At 41.8% G+C, this 24,646-nt stretch overlaps 2 protein-coding genes across 2 annotated transcripts in view; one reads left to right on the top strand and one right to left on the bottom strand.

Annotated features, from left to right (window-relative positions):
• Nucleotides 1-24,646, bottom strand: part of ZBTB45 (zinc finger and BTB domain containing 45) — a 500,250-nt gene that overhangs the window by 466,356 nt on the left and 9,248 nt on the right. The window contains exon 3 of the mRNA XM_075279937.1: nucleotides 19,921-21,664. Within this exon, the coding sequence (XP_075136038.1) occupies nucleotides 21,411-21,664 (254 nt within the window). The 3' untranslated portion in view covers nucleotides 19,921-21,410. The remainder of the gene's footprint in view (nucleotides 1-19,920; nucleotides 21,665-24,646) is intronic.
• On the top strand, nucleotides 7,596-8,531 carry LOC142209100 (olfactory receptor 1f45-like). Its single transcript, XM_075278040.1, has one exon. The coding sequence runs from the start codon at nucleotides 7,596-7,598 to the stop codon at nucleotides 8,529-8,531; it is 936 nt and encodes a 311-aa protein (XP_075134141.1).

Raw genomic sequence — 24,646 nt, 5'->3', positions numbered from 1 at the left:
TTCCCCAAAAATTTTGGGGAAAAAAAGTGCGTCTTATAGTCCGAAAAATACGGTACTTACTAAACAGTCACTAAGATCTAAGAGTATAGCAATGCACTTAGAACCACATGCAGCCGACTCCCCAGAGAACACGAGTTTGAGGGCAATATCTAAGGGTTGCCAGTAAACCTATATTCGTGGTTATTGTGTGATGCCTCTGCCTGGCACTAGGGGTGTCTTCTAAGTTATGATTAGCTTATATGCAGTAAATATATACATGGTCCTTACATAAAATATGGGGAAAACCAGTTCATGTAAAATCCCCTCAATTTTCCTGCTCTTTAAGCTCTTTGGCTTGGCACCAACATGTGAAGGGGCAGCTCTTGGAGGCACTTGTTCACTAACCAAGTGGGTGGATTCAACTGCAATGTCACCAAATCATACACCTCTTGCATTGGCTAGAAATGCCTTCCCAACTGTATTTGGGGCATCTACAACTTCTGTTCCTTACTCGTGAGCATCCTCATATCCAAAGTACATTTTCCATTCCATCCAAACAACAGAACAAAAGTTTAATACCTAATGGTAAAATGCACTGGGCTATTGTAAACCTTCAACAGCCCCAATATAGTTTGCCATGCTTCTTTCTTCTACTCCTCCAGAGCCCACAGAAACTGCAACAATATCCTTTTCATGCATTTGCAAGTCCCATTCAATTGGGGTGATAGGTCTTCAATTTCTTACTTTGATACAACCAGCACAAATTGCCCGTGAACTGAAGAAAGCCAGGTGAATGGGGTTTTGTTGGCCCAAAAAGTCCTTTCTTAGTATGCATCCAGTTAGCAATGCTTCTTACTTCACCCATAGGCAGCACAACTTACCACATGAAGCCCAATTGAGTTGCCAACTGCACTCTTGGACTCAGCACCTCTTTGCACATCAGCAGCCCTCCCCTTGCTGGCACAATCTCAACCCCACAAAGTACAGGGCTACTCACGCTCTTTGCATAGGTAATTACGTAATCAGAGCCAATCCATGACCTTAGCAACCTATGGATCTTCAAACTTTACTGGGTAACGCTGTCACCATTCAGATCATCTGCCTAGACCTGCACCTTCACACAACTATGTACTTTTTCATCGTTAACCTTCCATTCTTAGATATCTGCAATACATGTATCACCATCCCCAAAATGCTGGTCAGCATCATAACTAAAAATCGATTCATTTCGTATTCCGGTTGTGTTACCCAATTGTATATCTTTACATCTCTGGCAAGTACTGAGTGTGCTCTCTTAGCTGTTATGGCATATGGCAGATACTTGGCTATCTGTAACCCTCTACACTATATGGAAATTACAAGGCATTGGGTATGTGTGGTTTCAGCATCTGTTGCATGGTTGGTTGGTTTCCTCCAGTCTTCTATTCACACCATTTTTACCTTCCAATTGTCTTTCTGCCAACCTAGGGTCATTAATAGCTTCTTCTGTAAAGTTCCTTCTCTATTAAAGTTATCATGTTCAGTAACTTATTTTAATACTAGCTTCTGCCTATGACTTCATCTGTGTGCTGTTGGCGTCGGTGATCCGCCTATATTCAGCAAATTGCTGCAGCGATGGTTCGCCTGCTCCAGCGCTTCAGCAGATCTCAAGCTGTCCTGCTGCTGATCTTATTCCTCATGCCGTGCCTGTGGTTGTTCTGGCATCTCAGAAGCTGGCTGGGACGCCATATAATGAGCATGTTGTTGGCATCGATGATCTGTCTACTCCAGAGTTTTATCAGCTCTCAAGCTGGCCTGCTGCTGAACTCATTCCTCGCGCTGTGCCCATGATTGTTCCGGCATCTCAGCAGCTCGCTGGGATGCCATATAATAAGCGTGTTGTTGTCATTGATGATCTCCCTCAGCTCTGCTTGAGAAGAAGTCTGAGACTTCTGGCTACCTTCATAGTTCTTGTTGTTTTAGAATTTTGCCACAAATTAGATTTTCTTTTTCCCAGCATGTTTAAAATTGGCAAACTGCCAATTTGGATTAAAAGTGTTTTCCTATGTCAGTGTCTCAGCACTGGAGCAGATCGGATAATATACAGATGTTTGGACACAATGGACTCAATGTTATGTGTGTGTTTACATGGAAAGATAACAGACCTGGCTTAATCAGCAATCTGCAATTAACTGATAGTCCCGACAGTAAGAGCAGTTTAATGTTTTATATGAGCATAAATTCATAACAGTCGTGAAGCCATGTAATTTACTGGGATAAAAAGATTACAATCGAGGTTATAATCTATCTATGTGCCAAATTTCATTCAAATCCGTTCAGCCATTTTTGCCTGATTGAGTAACAAATATCCAAACACACAAACTTTCACATATATATTAGTAGGATGAGATGATTGTGCTGTTTTGCGCTGGAGGAATCTTCAACTTGAGTCCTTTCCTGTTAACTTTTGTATCCTACACCCTGATATTAGAGGCCATTCTTAAGATCTCATCTTCGGAAGGAAAAAGTAAGGCATTTTCAACCTGTGGATTTCATTTGGCAGTGGTCAGCCTCTTTTATGGGGCTGCCATGTTTGTCTACTTCTGTCCTACTTCTAGCTTTTCGTTGACTGTGGACAGACTGATGTCTCTGTTCTGTACCTTGCTGACCCCACTACTCAATCCTATCATTTACAGCTTGAAGAATAATGAGGTCAAGAAGGCAATGAGAAACACAATCAAAAGCAAACAAGGAAATCGGTACTAAAAAACATTGAAAAATGAAAAGAATAAAGAAAAACAAATCTGTTCTACATAGAGGTAATGAGATTTAGAGGATGGTATAGGATATCTATATTTGTGGAAATATTTATTATTCCAAGAAAAATATACAAAGAAATAGAATATTAGAATATTAAATGAATACAATACAATGATAGGTCCACCCTCTTAGCACTTTGTGTGTGTTTAAATAAGTCTCATACAAAAAAATATAACATTTAGGATTTCAAGTGGTGTTTTTTGGCCACAGCAAATGTATATGATATATGATATATGGTACTGCTGTACCCATAGCCCAAAACTTAAAATATGGCTTTAGATTTGGAGACAACCACAAAAGAAAATACCCAATGAAATAGCCAATGATCTAAATAGGGCTGTATCTTTGAGACGTCTAAACAGAAAATTAAAGATACCTCCATGAGCAGATAGCAACTTTCGACTATTTATATGTATATATAGGAGGACGAAGGGGAGAGTTGAGAAGGAATATACTAAAGGGCAGACATGGATCATACCCCATAGTAACATGAATACTGCAGATTGATATACCGCAGTTACCCCCTGCCCCCCACATTCTCAATCACATTGTTATCATGGGGAGTGGAATGGTGATACAAACTAACCATACTGCATAACCATACTGTGCTATTGGTGGCTCGAGGCTTCACTTAATAATCCAACAATTAAATAGGATACCTACAGAGGGAAGATCCCTTTTAAGAATTGCAGTTGCTTCAGGGAAAAATACTGGTTGGACTTTGCGCTAATATATAAGAGGAGAAACTAAACAATACATTCTCTCAATAGAGAAATCCAAGAACCTTCCTGCTACTGAAGGTGGCCTGCTACGTTACCACTAGAGATGAGCGAGTACTGTTCGGATCAGCCGATCCGAACAGCACGCTCGCATAGAAATGAATGGACGTAGCCGGCCGCCGTCAAAGCGGAAGTACCAGGTGCATCCATTCATTTCTATGGAGCGTGCTGTTCGGATCGGCTGATCCGAACAGTACTCGCTCATCTCTAGTTACCACTCAAAATTTACATGGATGGCTTAGGCTTGGTTCACTCTAGCGTTCAGGTTTCTGCAACGTGGGGCCTCTGCCTCATTTTGTCTGTACTTGAACCCTACAAATTGTGAAGTGCTGCAGAATGTTAGCGCTATATATATATGAAATGTATCATTATTATTATTAATATTATTACTTTTATTATCAGTAAGTGTTAATAGTTTATTTTTGCCAGCTAACAAAATGAAGCGAATGAACAATATTTAGTAACAATATTCAATCAATATGTGGCGTGACCAGCCTTAGCCATCAATTCTTCTAGGTACACTTGCACACAGTTTTGAAGGAACTCCGCAGGGAGGTTGTTCTAAACGTCTTAGAGGACTAACCACAGATTTGCAGATGTAGGTTTACCTAATCAAGAGCGGTATGCCATGACAGAATGCCGATGCTAGGTCTGCATCCCGTTCCAGCTAGCCACGTGGAATGTTCACATTGCGGAAACGGTTTCTGCAACCTTTTCCTCCATGTGAGCATACCCTTAGAGTGTTCTCTTCTATTCAGGCTTCATTCTTGCCTTAAAAAAAGAAACGTAAAAATGTCTTAATTTCCAGAATTTAATAACAATGTTTTTCATAAGATAGTATATAATTAAATCACTTTAAGGATGGATTCTCAGGGGACGGACAGTAACAAACAGGATATTTTCAGCAGGGCTAATTCTCAGGTCTACAGGGAGCTCCGTCTTCAGGGAGATACAATTATAATTATTCATTCACTCCTGGTAAGGGAAGTTTAGTTATCAAATAGTAAATATATACAACCCAAGCCTGGCTCGCCTAACCTGTATATACAAGGATTTCTATCGATTATGACTGACGGTAATCCTCATCTTCAAATGATAGCTCCTAATACAGTAAGTTTTTCCTCTTACATGTATGTTATTGAAATAAAATATATTGTAATTTTTGTATTAAAGCAAATATTTGTAATTTTTTTTAATTTTTATATAATTATATTTTCTATATTACTGGTGATGAGAATGTGTATGGGATTTTTCAGCCTACATATAGAACATGTTAGGGTAAACATGGAATATGTATCATTTTAATATAGAAGGGGTCTAGAAATGATTTATTTTCTTTTTTACAGTGAAACCAAAATGGCGGAGTAAGAAGGAATAGCTGTTGCCAGACCAAGTTCTCCTGTGTATGGATAATTTTACATTCACCATACCAAATCACTTCTAATTACGGAACGGAAGGGTTTACATTAGGAATTGTGATAGGCCTGTCTGAAAAGATGTGTCTTTAGTTTGTGCTTGAAGCTGTAGAAATTGGAAGTTAATATGATTGTTCGGGATAGAGCATTCCAGAGAAGTGGTGCAGCTCGGGAGTAAAGTTATAAAGTTTTATTCACACTTGGTAGATCTGTAGAAGTCAATGCACATGCTGCTGAAACACTGGGATGGATTTATCACACTCAGCGTGACCTAATAGTACAGTACAGAAAGCTAAGGGTTTAAATAGCCTATGAAAAAATGTGTGCGTTAATAGAGAGGGGCTTCTTGTTCAAGGCTTCCAGGCTATTAGTACCAAAAGCATTTCTCGTTCTGGTAGACTTAGCTCTTTCGTACATCAGATTTTTCACCCCACCCCATGTGGCCCCTCCACATGACCCATCTATCAAAGTTAACAGAAACACAATTACCCCTGTCTCACAGGCCCGATGTCTTGGGGTAACCCTGGACTCTGACCTATCCTTCAAGTCACACGTTCAAACCCTCAACACCTCCTGCCGCCTTCACCTCAAGAACATCCACCGAATTCGCCCCTTCCTCACCCAGGAAACTACCAAGATGCTCGTCCAGGCCCTCATAATCTCCCACCTAGACTACTGCAACACCCTTCTCCATGGACTCCCAGCAAACACTCTCGCCCCCCTCCAGTCCACCTTAAACTGTGCTGCCCGGTTAATTCACCTCACCCCCCCCCCCCCATCTTCATCGGCTGCTCCCCTCTGCCAGTCCCTCCACTGGCTACCTATAGCCCAGCGAATTGAGTTCAAGCTACTAACGTTAACATTAAAAGCCATCCACAACCTGTCCCCTCCGTATATCTCTGACCTAATCTCCTGCTACCTGCCTACACTTAACCTCAGATCCTCCAATGACCTCCTACTCCGCTCGGCTCTCATCCGCTCCTCACACAACCGTCTCCAAGATTTCTCTCGTGCATCCCCCATACTCTGGAACTCCTTACCAAGTCACATAAGACTGACCTCCACAATCACAGGATTCAAGAAGGCCCTGAAGACTCACCTATTCAGGATGGCCTACAACCTCCAATAACACTATCACCACACTGCCATCTGTACAGTCTCCCCCTCTCCTTCTGTCTCTACCCCCTTCCCCCATAGATTGTAAGCCCTCGCGGGCAGGGCCCTCTACCTATCAAATAGTTTCCGCCATGGTTGTGCTGCAGATAAAATAAACACATGCAACTTACCCCCTTCCCCCATATATTACAGCTGGCCCCGTAATCACTCTGTCAGACCTGTTTAACACACAGGAATTGTACATAGTAGATAAACTGTTTAGGGCTAAGGTCTCATGTAGTGGGCTGCAGCAAAAAAGTGCTGCGGAAATAAAACACAACAGAAACACACTGTCGTTTTTGCCACAGCACTTTTCACAGAAAATGAACCCTGCGGACTTTCTGCTTCCATTATACCTATAGGGAAACCGCCAGCATTTTGGTAGGTATAATTGACGTGCTGCGATTTCCAAGACTGCTGCGCATATTTTTCCACATTGAGTGGATGGGATTCTCTAGGTATTTTCCTAAATGCATTGCTTTAGAAATGCTGCCTTATTTTCCTGCTATGTGAAATTAGTCCTCCCATTTTTTACACATCATTGCCAAGGCACCCGGTCTGTTATCTGATCTTAGGTTGGATTATGTGACTCACTCACTGATCTCTGGAGCTGTTATTTGCTGACAAAGGCTCATACACAAGAAACGGAAACCTGAACGCTAGTGTGAACCTAGCGCAAGTGTTCTCCACCCCTATGTAATGTAATATACATTTACTGTGCATATTTGAGTGCATCATTATACATTTCTAGTAATCATAACAAAAAATCTCACGTGGTAAAGACAATGTCTAAATCTACTGTGGCACTTCTCAATGTCCTGTCCATCTAAGGGTTGGTTCACATCGGCGTTTGGTAATCCGTTCTGGGTGTCTGCATGGGGACCCCCCCCCACGCATCTGCAAGTGGTGTGCAGTGAAAGCACACAGACCCCATAGACCATAATGGGGTCTGTGTGCTTCCCGTGTGATCTCCACATGGAACATGCGGACAGAAAAGTACTTCACAATCCACTTTTCAATCCACATGACTCGTGCAGAGATCTCGCGGCAAGCACACAGACCCCATTATAGTCTATGGAGTCCGTGTACTTTCCCTACACACCGCTTGCCAATGTGTTTGGTAGTCCGTTCGGGTGGTCCCCATGTGGACTCCCAGAACGGATTACCAAACGCAGATGTGAACCAACCCTTACTCTTAAAATGCCAAAATGACCATTTCCTGAAGAAGCAGAATGGAGGCCACTAAATTAGATTATATGTACAGTAGATTTATTTTATTTTTAGTACAGTGAAAAATTTTCCATTGTGTTTTTCCTCTGTTGGTTTCCAGTGGATGAAGTGGGATCCATGCAACATGAAAAGCCTTTTCCAAAAAATTGAAAAATATTTTCAAAAATATAAATTTTTTCATTTTAGGGAAATAAAACATATCAGTTATAATTGCATTGGATGATTATTATTAACAAATATGAAAAAGGAAAATTTTACATCTGTCACTTACTTTGTGCTTCAAGGACTTTCGGGCGTACCTCAGATACAGTCTTTTTTATGTGTTTTATTTTTCTTGATTTATCTTCTAACTCTTCTTGGAAATTCGATCATAGTAGTGACCATCCTTCTAGACAACACTCTTTCCAATGCTCCAATGTTCATGTTCTTGAGTCACCTCTCCATCCTGGACATGTGTTACACCACTGTGACTTTACCCAAGATGCTCTCCACTCTTCTTTTGAGTGATCGAAGCATCTCTTACACCGGTTGTTTCCTGCAGCTTTTCTTCTTCATTTCCTTTGGCCAATCTGAGAGTTTCTTGTTGGCGGTCATGGCTTATGACAGATATACAGCCATCTGCTATCCTCTTTACTACATGGATATAGTAACGAAACGTGTTTGTGTTTCTCTAACAGTATTCTCCTGGTTTTCAGGCTTTCTAAACTCAGCCCTACATACCGGTTTGGCTACTCGGTTGACTTTTTGTTCTTCAAACCAAATTGACCACTTCTTCTGCGATATCACTCCATTACTGAAGATATCTTGTGTAAGTACTTTGTTGAATGAGGTTGTCATCTATGTGGCTGGGGTCTTTGTGGTTTTTACACCTTTCCTGTGTATCCTGGTCTCTTATGTATACATTATCCATGCAATCCTTAAGATTCCATCCGCCACAGGTCAGCATAAAACCTTCTCCACCTGCAGTTCACATCTTACTGTGGTGTGTATGTTCTACTGCACCGTCCTATTGATGTACATGAGACCAGCCTCCTACACCCAGGATTATGACAAAATATTTGCTCTTTTATATATGTTTGTCACCCCTCTCCTGAACCCATTTATATATGGCTTAAGAAGCAAAGAGGTAAAAAAGGCTTTCAAGAAAGTCTTGAAAATGAATTATTGTAGATAATGGAGGTTTCTTGTGTATTATTATCTTGACAGAGTAAAACATGTGTATTGCAATAGCTAAGATAATACTTCTTATTATTGGCCAGAGTACATTGGAAAACAGCGCATCTCAGGTCTAGAAGAGTTCAGCGCACGGCCAGCTCTGCTGCATCTCAGGTGTAGCAGAGCTCAGCGCATGTCTAGTTCTGCTGCATCTCAGGTGTAGCAGGCTGTGTCAACTATGCTATACCTGAGATCGGACCACAATGGAGACTGCTGTGGACCGATCTTAGACTCCGCCTCCTCACAGACGAGTCTCCGGCAGAACCAGTGTTGATTGGCCGAATGCTGTACTCTGTATGGCATTCGGCCAATCAACACTGGTCAATGCATTACTATAGGAAAAAGTCAGCTCCTGCATTATTAGTGGCGTAATACAGGGACTTGGGCATGTTAGATGCACCCAGGCATGCTTCCCCTGGGGTCCCAGTTGCATTCCAGAGGTGTTTCCCGATTCATTTCCTATGGTGTCATAGTGGACTTGGTGACTCTCCTGAGTCGAAAAGTGATTTCCCCTGAAACAAAGCTTTTTTTCCCATAGACTATAATGGGGTTCGATATTCGTTCGAATAGTCGAATATTGAGGGGCTATTCGAAACGAATATTGAATATTTCACTGTTCGCTCATCTCTAATAGTGATCACATGACCATCAATAAAACCCTTAGATAGGCCCGGTGCAAATTTGCATTTGGTATTCCATTCGGAGAGTCCATTTGAGTCATGTAATGTCTATGGTCATGTGATGAACACACAGGTGCCCAGTTTCTTACCAGACAGATTACTATTTACTGGGCCGCTTTAACCACAGGGCCAACTGTGCACTTGTACTGAGCCCTATGGTAACGGGGGGGCCCCTTTGGGACAGTCCCGCTATTACTATCCCACTGTTTTGGGCAGTGGTTCCAGGCTGCACCAACTTTAACTCAAGTTGAAGAGATGGGTACTGTCCGCTCCTTGCTTGACCAATCATCCGTCTCTGCTCCGGGAGCTGTACATGTGATATGATGACGTCACTTACATCATGCCTGCAGCTCCCTGAAGGCCCCGGACCAGAACAGCAGGGAAACGAGCAGAGGTATTAGTGTTTTTCTTATGTTTGTTTGGTAGAAGAGAGACATCATATTGTGGAGGCAACTGCAGGGAGACTAAACTGAGGGGCAGCAGGAGGGGGACATTATAATATGGGTGACTTTATGGCATTATGTTGTGGTTATTGTCTCTCAATATTGGTCTGAAGCCAGACAACCCCTTTAAATGACAGACCTAAAAAAGACCACTTTTAAACAGTGTATATGCTGTTGCAGAGACCATTTCTCACATACTGCAGATTCTTGTGTCAAATTGCAATCTGTCGAGGGAGTCAATTTAAAGGGAGTTTATCTCTACAGCTACAGTTTCCAAATATGTCTTTGTTATTCAGCTTCACAGCCCCATTTTCATGTAAATTGCTGTTTCATTTACATGGTAATGAGGAGAAAGTGCTTTGCGCAGGAATCTACAATTGAGAACCAAGACCAGATACTATGCACGGTCAACTTTCGCACATCTCTGAGGACTTGAAATGTCCTCTTTATCATATCCGCTGTATGAATAACAAGGTTTTCCATCTACATATTGTTACAATAATTCAGTAAAAAGTTATGACATTTACTTATATAGTATGGCGCCACCTGGTGTTTAAAGTGTAGTGGACACACGGTCACGTTTCAGCCCTACTTTTTTTGGAAGGAGCAGAGCTTCTTAAGTAACATAATAGACTCCTTCTGCAGGGGCTGTAGGAAGACACTGTATTGTCCACTAAAGATGAGCGAGTAGTATTCGATCGAGTAGGTATTCGATCAAATACTACGGTATTCTAAATACTCGTACTCGATCGAATACTACTCGCTATTCGAATGGAAAAATTTGATGCAGAACCAGCATTGATTGGCCGAATGCTATACAGTCGGCCAATCAACGCTGGTTCTTCTCCTACCTTTAGAAGTCTTCTCCGTGCAGTGTCCCCGCGGCGTCTTCCGGCTTTGAATTCACTCTGCCAGACATCGGGCCTGGGCAGAGCCGACTGTGCATGCTCGCGCTACAAGAAAATGGCCGCTTTGACTGTAAGTGGCCATTTTCTTGTAGTGCGGGCATACGCAGTCGGCTCTGCCCAGGGCCAATGCCTGGCAGAGTGAATTCAGAGCCGGAAGACGCCGCGGGGATGCTGCACGGAGAAGACTTCTCGGAGAATCCAGCCCGACCCTCACTCGTGGACTTTGGACTCGTGGACAAGTTCTATTTGATCGAATGTTGCCTACCCCTGAAACGAGCATTTTTCCCCCATAGAGTATAATAGGATTCGATATTCGATTCGAGTAGTCGAATATTGAGGGGCTACTCAAAACAAATATCGAACATTTTACTGTTCGCTCATCTCTATTGTCCACCCCTAGTATCACCAAGGGGGATACATGAATGCAAAAAGTTAGAAATTCTTTTTTCTAGAAACACCATAAATAATTCTTAAACTAGGAAAATATTCTATTATAAATTAACATAATTTCAGGATTTTTGGTAGAAAAATTATTCATGAAATAACTCCTTTAATCTTGGACATCATTACAATAATATAATGCGGCGGCTCGTGGTAAGAACACTTAGCAGCATCATAGCCGTCAAATATCTATGTACAAGATTGAAGGCTCAAGAAGACCAATAAACTTGTAGGGATGATCTGGATCTGAATATCGAAATCCTCTTTCCACTTACGGTATTTTTTCTTGTGTGTGTAGTCAGTACAGGGAAAAATCAGGATTAGATCAAGCTCAATGTCAGTGCAGTCTTTATTTGGTACACCATATGTAGCCTTTCTATAGAAAAATCTGTATCTTAGGTCTCATACATATAGCGCTCCAGCTGATTTTGTAGAACTCCGACTGTGCTCTGATGGCTTCAGGACAAGACTATACATAAAATCCCACCTAAAGTACGGTGTTCAGTCTAAATTATTTCCAATGGAAAGAGAGAGGGCTATGCATAAGTGGCAAAGCTATAAAAAGAAGAGAGCCGTGGACATGGTTAATGTGTTTATTCTTCGCTTTTTAACCTTTACAATGACATTTTACATGCAAATCGCAGTAGCCAATATTACGGGTTTAGTGTTCCTATGACAGTGCAATGATTGTGTAAAGTCTTCTCGTAACCAAAACCTTCATGAGGGACACTTAGGGATGTTCTCATTCACCAAAAAAATGTTGTAGACCCAGAAATGTATAATATTGTCACACAACAATGAAACCAAGTCATTCACATAACACTTTATGCTTGGAGACTATACTATGAGAAAGCTGCAATGGAGCAGATGAAGGCAGCATAGGATGGCCACCATTGGCACAAAGGGTACGAGATAAGCCAACTAAATATTTCCCTGCGTGGTAATTCCATTTATCACATCATATTTGTCAATCCAGGTCCTAAAAGCAGTGGCAACAGGCTCTAGTACACGGGTAGGCAACCTTCAGCACTCCAACTGTGGTACAACTACAACTCCCAGCATGCATACTTGCTCTGCTGTTCTTGGAACTTCCATGGAAGTGAATGGAGCATGTTGGGAGTTGTAGTTTCACAGCAGCTGGAGAGCTGAAGGTTGCTGACCCCTGTTCTGGTAGCAGCCATATCAGCCTTCATCTGGCTAACAGAAATGGCCAAGCTTTGAAGGTTATACTTTCAATTTTATCCTTCATTTTGAGGGAAAAGGGATTTTAAATATCAAAGATTTCTAGGACTGCAGGCTCTTGGTGACTAAGGCGATTTTTCCGCAATATATAGTTTCACTGGGTTCACATCCGCGCTAGTTGTCTGTCGGCGCTCATTTGTCAGATATTGTCCTACAAGTTCAACTTTTTCATCTGGAAATTCCAGTTAAAAAAAAAATAAATTAAAGAAATGGACATCCAACATAGATTAGAATTGGATGTCCACGATTTTTGCAGTCCACTTTTACATCTGTCAGGTCTTCTGATGAACTAGAAGAAAAGCTAGCGCAAATGTGAACCTTGCCTTAGCCCTGTCATGATGGTTGGGGATAAGTGTTCGATCGCTGGGAAATTCTATCAACAAGATAAAGGGCAATAGTCTAGTCGTATTGGGATCATTACATTAGTGAAAACATCCCTTGCAATTTCAGCGTGGCAGCACGTACAGACCTATCCTCTTTACATGATGACTAGCTCTCTGGATCCAACATTAAAAATAAAACATTAAAACTTTCAAATTAAATTTTTTTTCTCTATGTTTTTAATAAGAAAAAAACGTTAACATGCAACAACAACACGCAAACGATAATAAAACGCTACATTATTTCTGTAGTAATTATATGTGCAATAGAAACATGAAACAAATTGAGAACGTTTAATGTAGAAAATACATTGAGCTGGGTTATCAGGAATCTTTAGGGTCTACGGGCACCAAGTCTGCTGGGTCAGTGGAATATTAGCCTAGTGGATCGCTGCTAATAATAATTCTACATACAAAATCTCTAGAGTTCTTCTACTAAGTCTCATACTTTAGGTCACATCCAAAGCTGCTTTTTGAAACCATCCGCACTTTGCTTACAGACACACACTCAGCATCGCGCCTATGCAAAATCTGTGGCTGTGCCATTAATAATACTGACTTATTAGGTGTACAATTTGGCACCTGGGCCAAGGGGAGACTGCTACCTCTGCACCCCCATAACTTAAGCCCCTTATTTAAAGGAAACACATAATGTATCAAAGTATCTCCAACGCAGGTCTCCATGTCTGCAGCACCGGTGGAGGAGTCGGCTGATTTACCTCCACATAAATCAGGAGCACCCTCGTGCAGGTCAAGTGCCTAAAATGAAATCTATGCCAGCTTGTAGATGACAGATCTTTTACGCCAGAAACAATAGGCGTATAAACTGATGAAAAAGCAATTCAAAAAAATTCTATTTTGGAAGTCAGAAAACATAACATTAGTTTGATCATAGACATGCTGGCTGGAGAGTTTAGTTATGCTTTAAAGTGCTATATAAAAAGGTTAAGGCTTAAGGAAGGCAGGGATGAAAAACAAAAGCTGCTATCAAAACTGCCTGCCAGAGGCGCAGACAGTGCAGTACGATGTGTATGCTTTATGGCAGCTGTTATAAACCAAAAAAAGGGAGAGGCAGAGGAGCTACATACCAAGTCTGTGCTGTTACTATCCTGCATTATCTTGACCACCAGAAACACACTATAGCTGGAATTCATTCCCATTCTAATAATGACATGGCTCAGCATATCCTGCTCCATTCTATACAGCAAAGCTGCTAAATGAGCTGCAAAAAACTGGAAGTGTCCCCCTATTGTGTGTGCTCTAGTGGTCATTGTGAAAACTGCAACATTTGAAGATTTATTTTTCTTTTGTTTCATTTTGTAAACACAGTAGCAGCAGGATGTGGGATATTACAGGCCCCACCTTGCGAAAACGCAGCTTTTATTCTTGTAGATTTTGTTGCAGTTTTTTGAGCCAAAACCAAGAATGGCTATAAAAGGAATTGAAAATATATTGGAAGTTCTTATGCTTCTCTCTTCTGCTCAATTCACTCCCAGCTTTGGCTCAAAAAAAAAAAAACGCAGCAAAATCTGCAACAAAAAAAGCTGTTTCCACAATGCAGGGCCTCAGCCTAATGCTAGGTTCACACTAGCGTTCATGTTTCCCTGTCCGCTTTTAAAGCAATTTCACGGAAACCTGCAGATCCCATATACTATGATGGGATCCACTGAGTTTGTAATGATTTCATACTGAAACTGGTAGAGAGAAAAGTCGGTGTGAACCTAGCATAAGAGCTGTCCAAAATTTAAGGATTTGAGATGGCAGCTCTGGATGTGACTCAGTATTATTTACAATGTCAAATACTGTATTGGGTAAAATTATGTCCAAAAGTACAGCTGTGCAACAAATGGGGTGTTCTTGTACCCTGCAAGAAGGTTCCATTTGGAATATCAGTCTTTGGGCACAGCCTACGCGATCTTGTGAAACATAGAGAAGTGTGTAGGCTGCTTGTTCAGTGAGTGGCATGCTACAGCTTACAATATGGCAGCCTCTGCCTTGTATACTGCACCAAGTCAAGGCTACTAGTAGCCAAAGCTGCACAAAAACACCCCTCAAAATATTGTGACATTTAGCTACCAGTAGCAGTGGACACACTGTCTATCAGTCTGGTATATTCATGAGAAGAACATTCACCCTTCATTTGCACCATTTTCCCAGGTGGTTTTCTTCATTGCTGCATTTTGGTGAGGAAAAGGAGTGCGGCCCAGGTGGAGTTTCTTTTTTTCACTGTATTTATAACCTGCGCCTCTTTAAAAAGAGTAATGCAAAAAACAAAAAAAAAAAAACTGGTCATATTACAAAGTATTGGACTCACAATTCCATGTGGTACATTTTGCACAATGTTGATACATATTGAGCAGGTTATGCTTGGTTCACAATAGTGCTGCGGTAGCCGCTCTTCGGGTCCGCCAGAGCCTGACCACTTAAACAGCAGTTACATATGAAGACCAATGGATCCCATTGGCTATGATGGAGTCATCGAGTGTGCGCCATAAAGCGCCAAAGAAAAAAAAAACTTCTCTGGACAGGACTTTTCTCTCTGCCGATCTTCGGTGGATTCTGCAATGGAGACTCCAACACAGATGTGAATCCAGCCCAAGTTATTTTAGGTGCGCTCTGCACCTATTTCTATGAAAAGGCGCACCTACAATAACTAACCTTGCGACTAATTCATAAATATCCACTGCCCAAAAAGCAGAGCACCGCTATTAACTGTGTCCAGTGTATTCTGTAAGAGCTGTGGGTAGGCATAAGGCACAACTTTTTTTGGGGGGGGAGGGGGGGGGACCATTTTCATTACTAGGAGAAAGACCTTCTCAGTAACATGCATAGGGGAGAATATTATTTAAAAAATAATAATAATTTAAATATAAACTGTGATTTAAAGAATTTTTGGTGTAGTTTTTAAAGTCTAAAACTCTTGTAATTCCAAATTTTGCCACTAAGCCAAAAACAAGTTTGTTACTTTCTATCTACTCCAGATGGACCAAGGGCCACAGCAGATCTTATTAACTTCTATGGAGGGGGTTTCTAGGCACTGCTCGGTGATCATCGGTGCACTGACAAGTGAGGTTGTTGGTGCAAAGAATTCTTCAAAAAACAGGAAGTCTCAGTGAGAGATGCGGCTTAGTGGCCAGAGTCAAAACTGCAGGATTTTTAGGAATTGTTTAAATTATATAGTTTAAAAACCTCACCAAAATTCTTTAAAAATATGTTTAACATTAAACAAACAAGCGATTCCTGTTGTCATATTTCCTTCAGGCTAATGATGATCACTTTTAAATGGGTACTCCCATCCCAACAAGCATTTAATGGGAGCACTGGAGAGAGCGAAGTGCTGTACCTCTGCTTTTGCCAGCACTGCCATTGAGATGAAAGGAGAAGTGCATTGGCTGGTCCTCCCACCACTCCATGATGATGGGAGTCTCAAAGGCAGACCCCTACTGGGTATATGAATAAGGGATGACTTGATAATGTGCGAATACCCCTTCAATGAAAACTTAAAGAATTCCTGCTATAAACGGATACAGTCAGGTGACAGCGCAGCACAGTCAGATTGGTGTCATGGATGTCCAGAGCACTTTCTAAAGATACTGTAACATATGGGCACAAAGCTGAAAAGCAACACAACACATTTAGGGGAAGCCCTCTCAGCCAATCAGAACTGCCACAAGTTGATCACATGACATACCCAGAGAAGCTATCATAGTTATTAAGCCCAAATGGCAAAAGACTGGAGCTGGGTGATTTTTCCTAAATTTTTATTTTTAAACCTTTTTGATGATTTTAAATTTTTAATCTTGATTTTCTTGTTTACCATTAAAGTTCGCTACACTGGCACTGTGATGTTATTTGCTATGCAGATTTCCTTGGCCTACGAGCCAAATTATTATTGGCTATCATGAGAAAACTTTCGATCATATGTTGTAGTTGGAGGAGGAAGCCTGCATGAAATATTTCAGACTGAGTGTGAATACTACATTTATGTAAAAGGCTGGAGCCCCAAGTGAAAATTAATGGTAGGCAGGCAAGGGGTTAAAATAACTAAGGCATACGCACCGGTCCTAGACTCTACCATCTCAGCTAAAGGGCCCTGGTGTCAGTCTTCTTGGGCTCGGGCAATCATAAGTATGACCCCCAAGTGCATGCAACGGTCATGTATAGGTAGGTTCTGCAGCCACAATGTAGCTGACCACTTTATCAGAATAGAAGACCAGCAATGGGAGCTGATGTTGGGACAGTGAAACCAAGGACAGGTGAGGAGGTTTGGTTTTTTTGCTTTAATCCCTTATTCCCTGCCCACCATTCATTTTCACTTGGGGACCAGGAGACCACTTTTAGTTTTGATACAAGTTCTCTAGTGCAGCTAAAATTGCATCAATACCACATCTAAAAAATACTACAGGAAGGTTTTGCAAACATAGATGTAACTACACTATGTGAATTACTTGTTTTAACCCAGTCAGACAGCTCAGTAAACATTTAGGCCAGGGCAACATTGAGGATACAGAGAGCCACAGCTGCATGAAATATGGATGCATTGAGTTAAGTGCAATCTTGTGTGCTACAGAATGTCACAGTGAAGCCCTGGCCTTAATCTTAGGGCTACACATTCATTTTGATGCAACGTTTGGGGGAAACCTGTGACTCCATCACTAACGCAAGTGGAGTCACGTTGTGACCATGATTTCGTTAAGAAATCCAAAAATCGCTGTGTACACAATGGCATTATGTAGCAGGACATAAGGTGCATGCTCAACTAGCGACAGCCCCGTGTAGTCATCAATGATTGCATGGTTATGATTTTGGCCACATGTGGATCTACATGATGCTGACACACTGGGGTGAATTCATCATTCCCTCTACGCACATTTTTTTGACATAGAGAGATGATACCGAGGCACATGTTTGACACAAAGCCCTTTCATGCACCAAACGCGCATCTCAAGCCCCTGTCCACGCCTCTCCCGCCACATTCTGTGAATATAGACATTACAAAGATCAGGACGGACCAAGGCAGGGACACCTATTATTAAAACTCAAGTCAGTTTCAAGGCATTAGGACCTCAAACTGGTGTAGATTTCCATTCTAAGGGTGCATTCACACTGAGTAAACGCTAGCTTATTCTGAACGTAAAACACGTTCAGAATAAGCGGCGTCTAAAGCAGCTCCATTCATTTCTATGGGAGCGGGGATACGAGCGCTCCCCATAGAAATGAATGGGCTGCTTCTTTCACTCCGTGCAGTCCCATTGAAGTGAATGGGGAGTGCCGGCGTATACGGCAAGCTCTGCTCATGCCAGAGCGTACACGCCGGCACTCCCCATTCACTTCAATGGGACTGCACGGAGTGAAAGAAGCAGCCCATTCATTTCTATGGGGAGCGCTCGTATCCCCGCTCCCATAGAAATGAATGGAGCTGCTTTAGACGCCGCTTATTCTGAACGTGTTTTACGTTCAGAATAAGCTAGCGTTTACTCAGTGTGAATGCACCCTTAACACCAGATTTCCAGTCTTTAGTTAGGACCTCAAAGATCTTTACGTGCACCCATGTCTTCTATATGGACTCCTGCTCTGTCCTATCATCTTGCCGCTATACACAAATATCGCATGGGCCATTCTAAATAGTCTCTCCGTACTTTCTGGCACCTGCTGCATGTTGTGAGCTGTGGCGGTGACTGACAGCTGCTTACAGCAAAGGTATCCAGACCACATGGACAGGGTTGAGCAGTTTGGGCGCTGACATTTTAAAATAAGAGACATTTTAATAATTCTATTAAAAAACAATCTTCAGATTCCTCAAGGGTGAATGAATCCCATTACTTGTCTAGCCCTACAAGAGAACCACGATCACTTTGCTACTAACTGGCCAAGAGGGCTTCCGTAGAGGTGTCATGTGATCCTCCTTAGCTGTACTGGAGGAGAGACGGCTTCATTTTCAGCATAGCTCAGGTACCTTTAGGAAGGTACCATCTCACCTTGTGGGTAAAGCAGCAGGGAAAAGAAAATATATAAAATAGTTCTCCTCTAGGAGAAAAGAAACTGTCTTAAGTGCCACTGATGGTCGTTTACCCTTTAAAGGGGCTCTATCAGCAAAATGTTGCTGTATGAGCCCAACATATGCGTGAATAGCCTTCAAAAAGGCTATTCAGGCACCACTAATCTTATTTTAAATCCCCATCCCGTTTTAAAATAAAACTATAAAAACATATAGGTAAATCATACCTGAACGTGCACCCTGGGCGGTGATGCACGATCCGATGTCATCTTCTGGCACGCCTACCTCTTCTTTCGGCGACGCCCTCCAGTCCTGGCTCTTCCCGGCTTCATCTTCATCCTCTTCCGGCGGTTCAAATACAATTGGTTGAAATCCGGCGTGTGTGCACAGTAGCGCTCCCTCTGGAGCTACTGCGCACACTCCGGTGACAAAGCCATTGAGAAAAATAGTGCCGGAGGGTGCGCAGTAACTCCGGAGGGAGCGCTACTGCGCATGTGCCGGATTTCAACCAATCGGATTTGAACCACCGGAAGAGGATGAAGATGAAGCCGGGGAAGAGCCAGGACCAGAGGGCGTCACCGAAAGAAGAGGTAGGCGTGCCAGAAGATGACGTCAGATCGTGCATCACCGCCCAGGGTGCACGTTCACGTATGATTTACCTATATGTTTTTATAGTTTTATTTTAAAATGGGGCGGGGGTTTAAAATAAGATTAGTGGTGCCTGAACAGCCTTTTTAAAGGCGATTCACGCATATGTGGGGCTCATACAGCTAAATTTTGCTGATAGAGCCCCTTTAAGAAGTGACCCTTTAAGTGGCTATGCATATTAGCAGATACACTGGAGACACCTAGCTGTAGACATCACTGTGTTTCAACAGAGTGAAATAAGGAAAATGTATCACATGACACTCTCAGTGGGGCTTATCGACTACTTCCCAACGTAAGGCCATATTCAGACCATGACTTCATGATGATAAGGCCCAGTTCACATCTGCGTTCAGGCCATTCCGTTCCCCTCTCCGCATGAAAAATGTGGAGAGAAAAGTCCTGCAAACAGCTCTTTTCTCTCCGCGTTTTTTTGTGCGGAAACCACACGGACCCCATTAAAGTCTATGGGATCTGCAGGTTTCCTAAGGGTAATTGCTTTTTTAATGCGAATTAGGTTTCTGTTTGGGGGGTCCCCAAGCTGAAACCCATGCACAGATATGAACTGGGCCATAAGAGTTTGCATCACTAGAACTGAAGGGTTCCCAGACATAATACAGTTGCCATCTCAGCACATTAAAAAGACTTCATCTCTACTAGCTCAGCATCTTACAGATGCAATGTTGGGGTGGTAGGTTCCCTTTCATTTCAAAGGAAGAGGTGATGTAACCAAAAAATAAAAAAATGAAAAAAAAAGTAGGTATTTTAATACCTATAGCACATCATTTCCATTCATATTTGGCAGAAATGTAACAGCGTGAAGCGAGACACCCTGCTAAAGAAAAGTGCAAATATCACTTCTTAAAAAATGCCGCCGTAGGGCAAGGAATTAGAAAACTATTTTTTGGTGTCAACAATAATTAAGTTAAGAGGAAAAAAAATAATAGTCATGCCATGTGACGTCCATAAAAGCAGGTGACAGGATAATACACATATACACACACATAGAACACACAGCTGACTCCAAGTCACACACATCTTCATAAATACAAACATTATATAAGGTGGTTAAATAAGCTATATACAAGACGCACAAACTAGAAAACGTTAATGTGTCCCTGGTCTTCATTCCTCCATTAGTAACCTCGGGAACTGTGGGACATTATTCACTTTCTCTCTGTTGTAACCTCACAATTGAAATAGACGTGCTACTGTGCACGCTGGATAGATCAGATGGGAACCATGTTCTGGTCCAGGATGTAAAAGATGGATTCTGATGTGCAACCTTACAGAACCGCATCTGCTGCCATCTCCAGAACCTTCATGGCAAAGGGGTTCTCCAGTACCACAGCATATGGCAGTAGAAGATAGGGTTTCCTTGCATAAGACCTATGATGTACCTGCAAAGGGAATGAATTGGCGGTCTTGAAAACAACCCCCTCTATCACCTAAGCAAGTATTAACGTACCTCCATAGGCCACATTTCAGGGAACCCTTACAGCCATGATCCTGGAGAAACCCTTTAAAAGAGAACAGTCTTGTTATATACTCTAGAGTAGGCATTAAATCGAAATACTGTTCTAAAGTCCAATACATGGGTCCCCAATGGGTATGAAAACAACGAAACTCATGTTCCGCCAGGGAACTGTTATTCCTCATCTCCCAGAATTTTGCTGGTCAATAGAACATTGAATTTATGTTCTTCTTGGAATGCAGATCCACCGGACTGAATGAGGTCAGGTGATGTTCCTCCATGCTTACTGGCATACAGACCACTGGTTGTCTGTACCCAAACTCAACGTTCTTGACCTCGATTTCATGTTGAAGGTGGGACACGATCCCACTCTTCAACATCTTGTGGGGCTGTGTCCTTTTTTCTGATGAAGTTGGTGTTGAATTCCATGTGATAGATGCCTTGAAAATGTTATCAAACATATTGAGAAACCTCAAAATAAGAGGTTCTTCAGAACACAAGGAGTAACATGAACAAAACTTGGCTTTCAGCAACATTGGCCCCTGGTTATAAACCCATCCGTTGGGAAACAGAAGCCCTGTGGGATTAGACATTGTAAATAAAACTGGGATGAAAAATGTTCACCAATCAGGCGGTGTGAGTGGCGATATGTCGCTCTAGTAGAGTGCGGTGAGAAAAGTACTTATTGCAGAAGCAGCACTGGAAGCGCTCGGGTCGATGTGTGCGCATGTGGACGTTCAGAGAGCTCTTCTGGGTGAAGCGCTTGCAGCAAATGGAGCATTGAAAAGCACGGACACCAGTGTGGGTCACCATGTGTTTGAGCAGATAATCCCGTAATGAAAAGGATCTCCAGCAGATGCTACATTGATGGGGCTTTTCACCTGGGTGAAGACAAGAGTAGATAGATGAGTATCACTGGTGACCCCTATTATCAGTTCTCTTACATATATAGCAACAACATATTCCACAGAGGTCAGCTACTAACCCATATAGGGTTCACAATCTAAATTCCCTATCATCTTTAATATGTCAATGAGTACACTCCTCTATCACCCAAAATTAAAGAGTCACTGTGATTTTTCTTACACTGTGACATCTCAGAAGTTTTTTATGGGGTTCAGGCACTGACACCCCCATTGTTCACTAAAACAGGAACTAAAAGTCATTGTACCGGACAGTAAGTATATTGCTGTCCAAGGAGAGTCGACAGGGGCTGAAAGTTAGTGCTCAATTTTCATTTTGTTCTAGTGACCAATGAGGATCTAAGCACAACATCTTATCTGCTTGTGATCCACTAGTTGGCCTGACGAAGACACCAGGCAAGGTGTTGAAACGCGTTGCCATTATCAATAAGGGATTATAAACTATCAGCAGCACATCATTTATTACTGGATTTTTTCTTTTTTTATCATTTGTGTCCACATCTATACCAACAACCATTGGTTGTTTGGTCCCCGGGTAGTGCAGCATCTGTCCTCAAGCAATTTATCGGTTATCTCACCACATACTCTGAGGTGCCAGTTTTTTTATTTTACCGACATCTTATCTGTTACTATGGCCTTTCGAAAGTTAAGCAAAACTACAGTAACCCTTAAAGAGGACGTTTCACAGCCTCCAATAAGTCCAGCTCTTTACATCATTTAATAGGTGGCACAGTTAGAATTTCTTTCTCTAGCCCCCACCATTCCTGAGCACTATTAGTCTCTATACTGTCAGGAGGGTGGTGTCAGACGAGGGGTGCCATTCTGAGCTCTGACACTGACGGCCTCTTATTGGAGCTCTGAATATAACAAGTGATGCCAGTGATCTGTGAAAAAGTAAACCAAAGCACCGACTCAGACTCCATTTTTCCACAGCCCAAGTCTGACTCTTTCATAAATGGCTGGCAGTCAGAAGCAGTAATGCTCCTTTAATCCAATAAAAACCTAGTGACCAATTCCTATGAAAGTCATTAAGTAAACAAAGTATGCATCCAATTAATTATGCAATTGCAATCATTGTATAATATAGTTAAACCATTGATAAATATGGAGACACAAATGTTATTGTTTGTACAATGTAAAGTTCTAGAATTTTCACAATTTCAGTTTTCTAAATCTCTGCTTACTTTCAGTGAATAATCAGTCCATGGTCATGTGACGTACACCAGAAAAATTGTATGTCACAGCCCTTGTGTTTCCTGTGGTCCCAATGTGTGAATATACTAGCACTGGTGCACGAAAAACTATAAACCCTGCCGGTACAGGTGCTATTAGACAGTCCCAAGAAAAGTAGTGATTCAGCATCCAGTCTAGTGTCAGTTTAAAAAATTACTTTTATTTGACCATTAACATTTAAAAATAGCAAGAAACCAGTGACAAAAAAATGTAATAGAAAAAAGACACAGCACTTACATGAAGACGTTGACTTCGCCATGAGGAAGGGGCTCTGACCCCGAAACGCGTAGGCGGCTAAAGTCTTTTTTTCGTGTTACCGTTGTCCTATGTAATCCAAGAAACGTCTTCATGTAAGTGCTGTGTCTTTTTTCTATTACATTTTTTTGTCACTGGTTTCTTGCTATTTTTAAATGTTAATGGTCAAATAAAAGTAATTTTTTAAACTGACACTAGACTGGATGCTGAATCACTACTTTTCTTGGGACATGTGACGTACAGTCCATGGTCATGTGATGTACACAAGTGCACAGCTCGTCGCAGTTACTTCACAGTATTCAGAGCTCTGTCTTGTAACAAACCGTGCACCTCTGGGTGTCCATCAAAATACAAGAGACTGATTTTATCCACTGGAAGTACATCAAATGGATGACAACAAGCAGAGATCTAAAAACCATAAGGAACTGATACAGAAAGTATGTCTGAAATTTGTAAAAGGTGGGCTCACACTATCGTTATTTAATGTCCGTTGAACTTGTCATAGGATGAGAGTAACAGATATTACGTGACTGATGCCGATGGTCTGCTGTCTGCCTTCAGCCTAATGGAAATAACATGACAGAAGCTTTCTGCCCACTTTTTTTTTTTTTTTAACTCTTCTGATGGCAGAAAAAGTTGTGCATGCAGGACAGATGAGCAATGGGCATTCATAGTAGTAGTGTGACTGTCCCATATCTTTCAGTATACAAACAATAACATTGGTCTCTCAATATAAATCGGAATCTAGACAATCCCGAGAGTCATTTTATTTTGAAACCAGTTTGACTCCACCCAAAACTGGTCCTGTTCCCACAGTCCTTTCTAAAGCCCAGCTCCATTTTCACAAAATAATAATAAGAAAAAAAAAAAAAAAAAATGATGGCAGACTGGTGTTAACTTGAGAATCAGTATGGTGTTGTGAATATAGCCAAAACCGGTCCTGGTACACATACACCTAAACTATAGCTCCAGAGATTTATCCACGCAACTGTGACCCAAAAACCACAAAATTTCAGCAAGTAGCACTGAATTAAACGAAAGCCATTATGACAACAGAGATGTGTGCATGATACTGCAAGAGGCCATTACCAAAATGACAGCATCAATACTCAACACTGCAGGCTGTATTTTTCCAAAGCCCCATTCTAACACTAAAAGGCTAACAGCCATGGGCAGTCAGAACCTGCAAAACTCCTATTCCCCCCCCCCCCCCCCAAAAAAAAAGCATGCGATTCAGTTCTATGACAATACATAGGCAACAAACTATACATTTAAAAGGTGTTTTCCAGCCCCTAATGTATGTATGGCATTGACGGGTAGGTTATCAGTATCTGATCTGTGGAGGAACAACACCCGGACCCTGCAGATTAGCTGTACTAGCAGTTTATGGGCGTTGGAAACAATAGAAGCGTGGGAGAGGGGAAGGAAGGGGGTGCTGTTCTCTGTCACCGC

Source organism: Leptodactylus fuscus, chromosome 6 (genome assembly GCF_031893055.1).
Source record: "Leptodactylus fuscus isolate aLepFus1 chromosome 6, aLepFus1.hap2, whole genome shotgun sequence".
NCBI classification, from domain to species: Eukaryota; Metazoa; Chordata; class Amphibia; order Anura; family Leptodactylidae; genus Leptodactylus; species Leptodactylus fuscus.
Note: the sequence above shows the minus strand (reverse complement) of the source record. Positions and strands in the feature narration are given on the sequence as shown.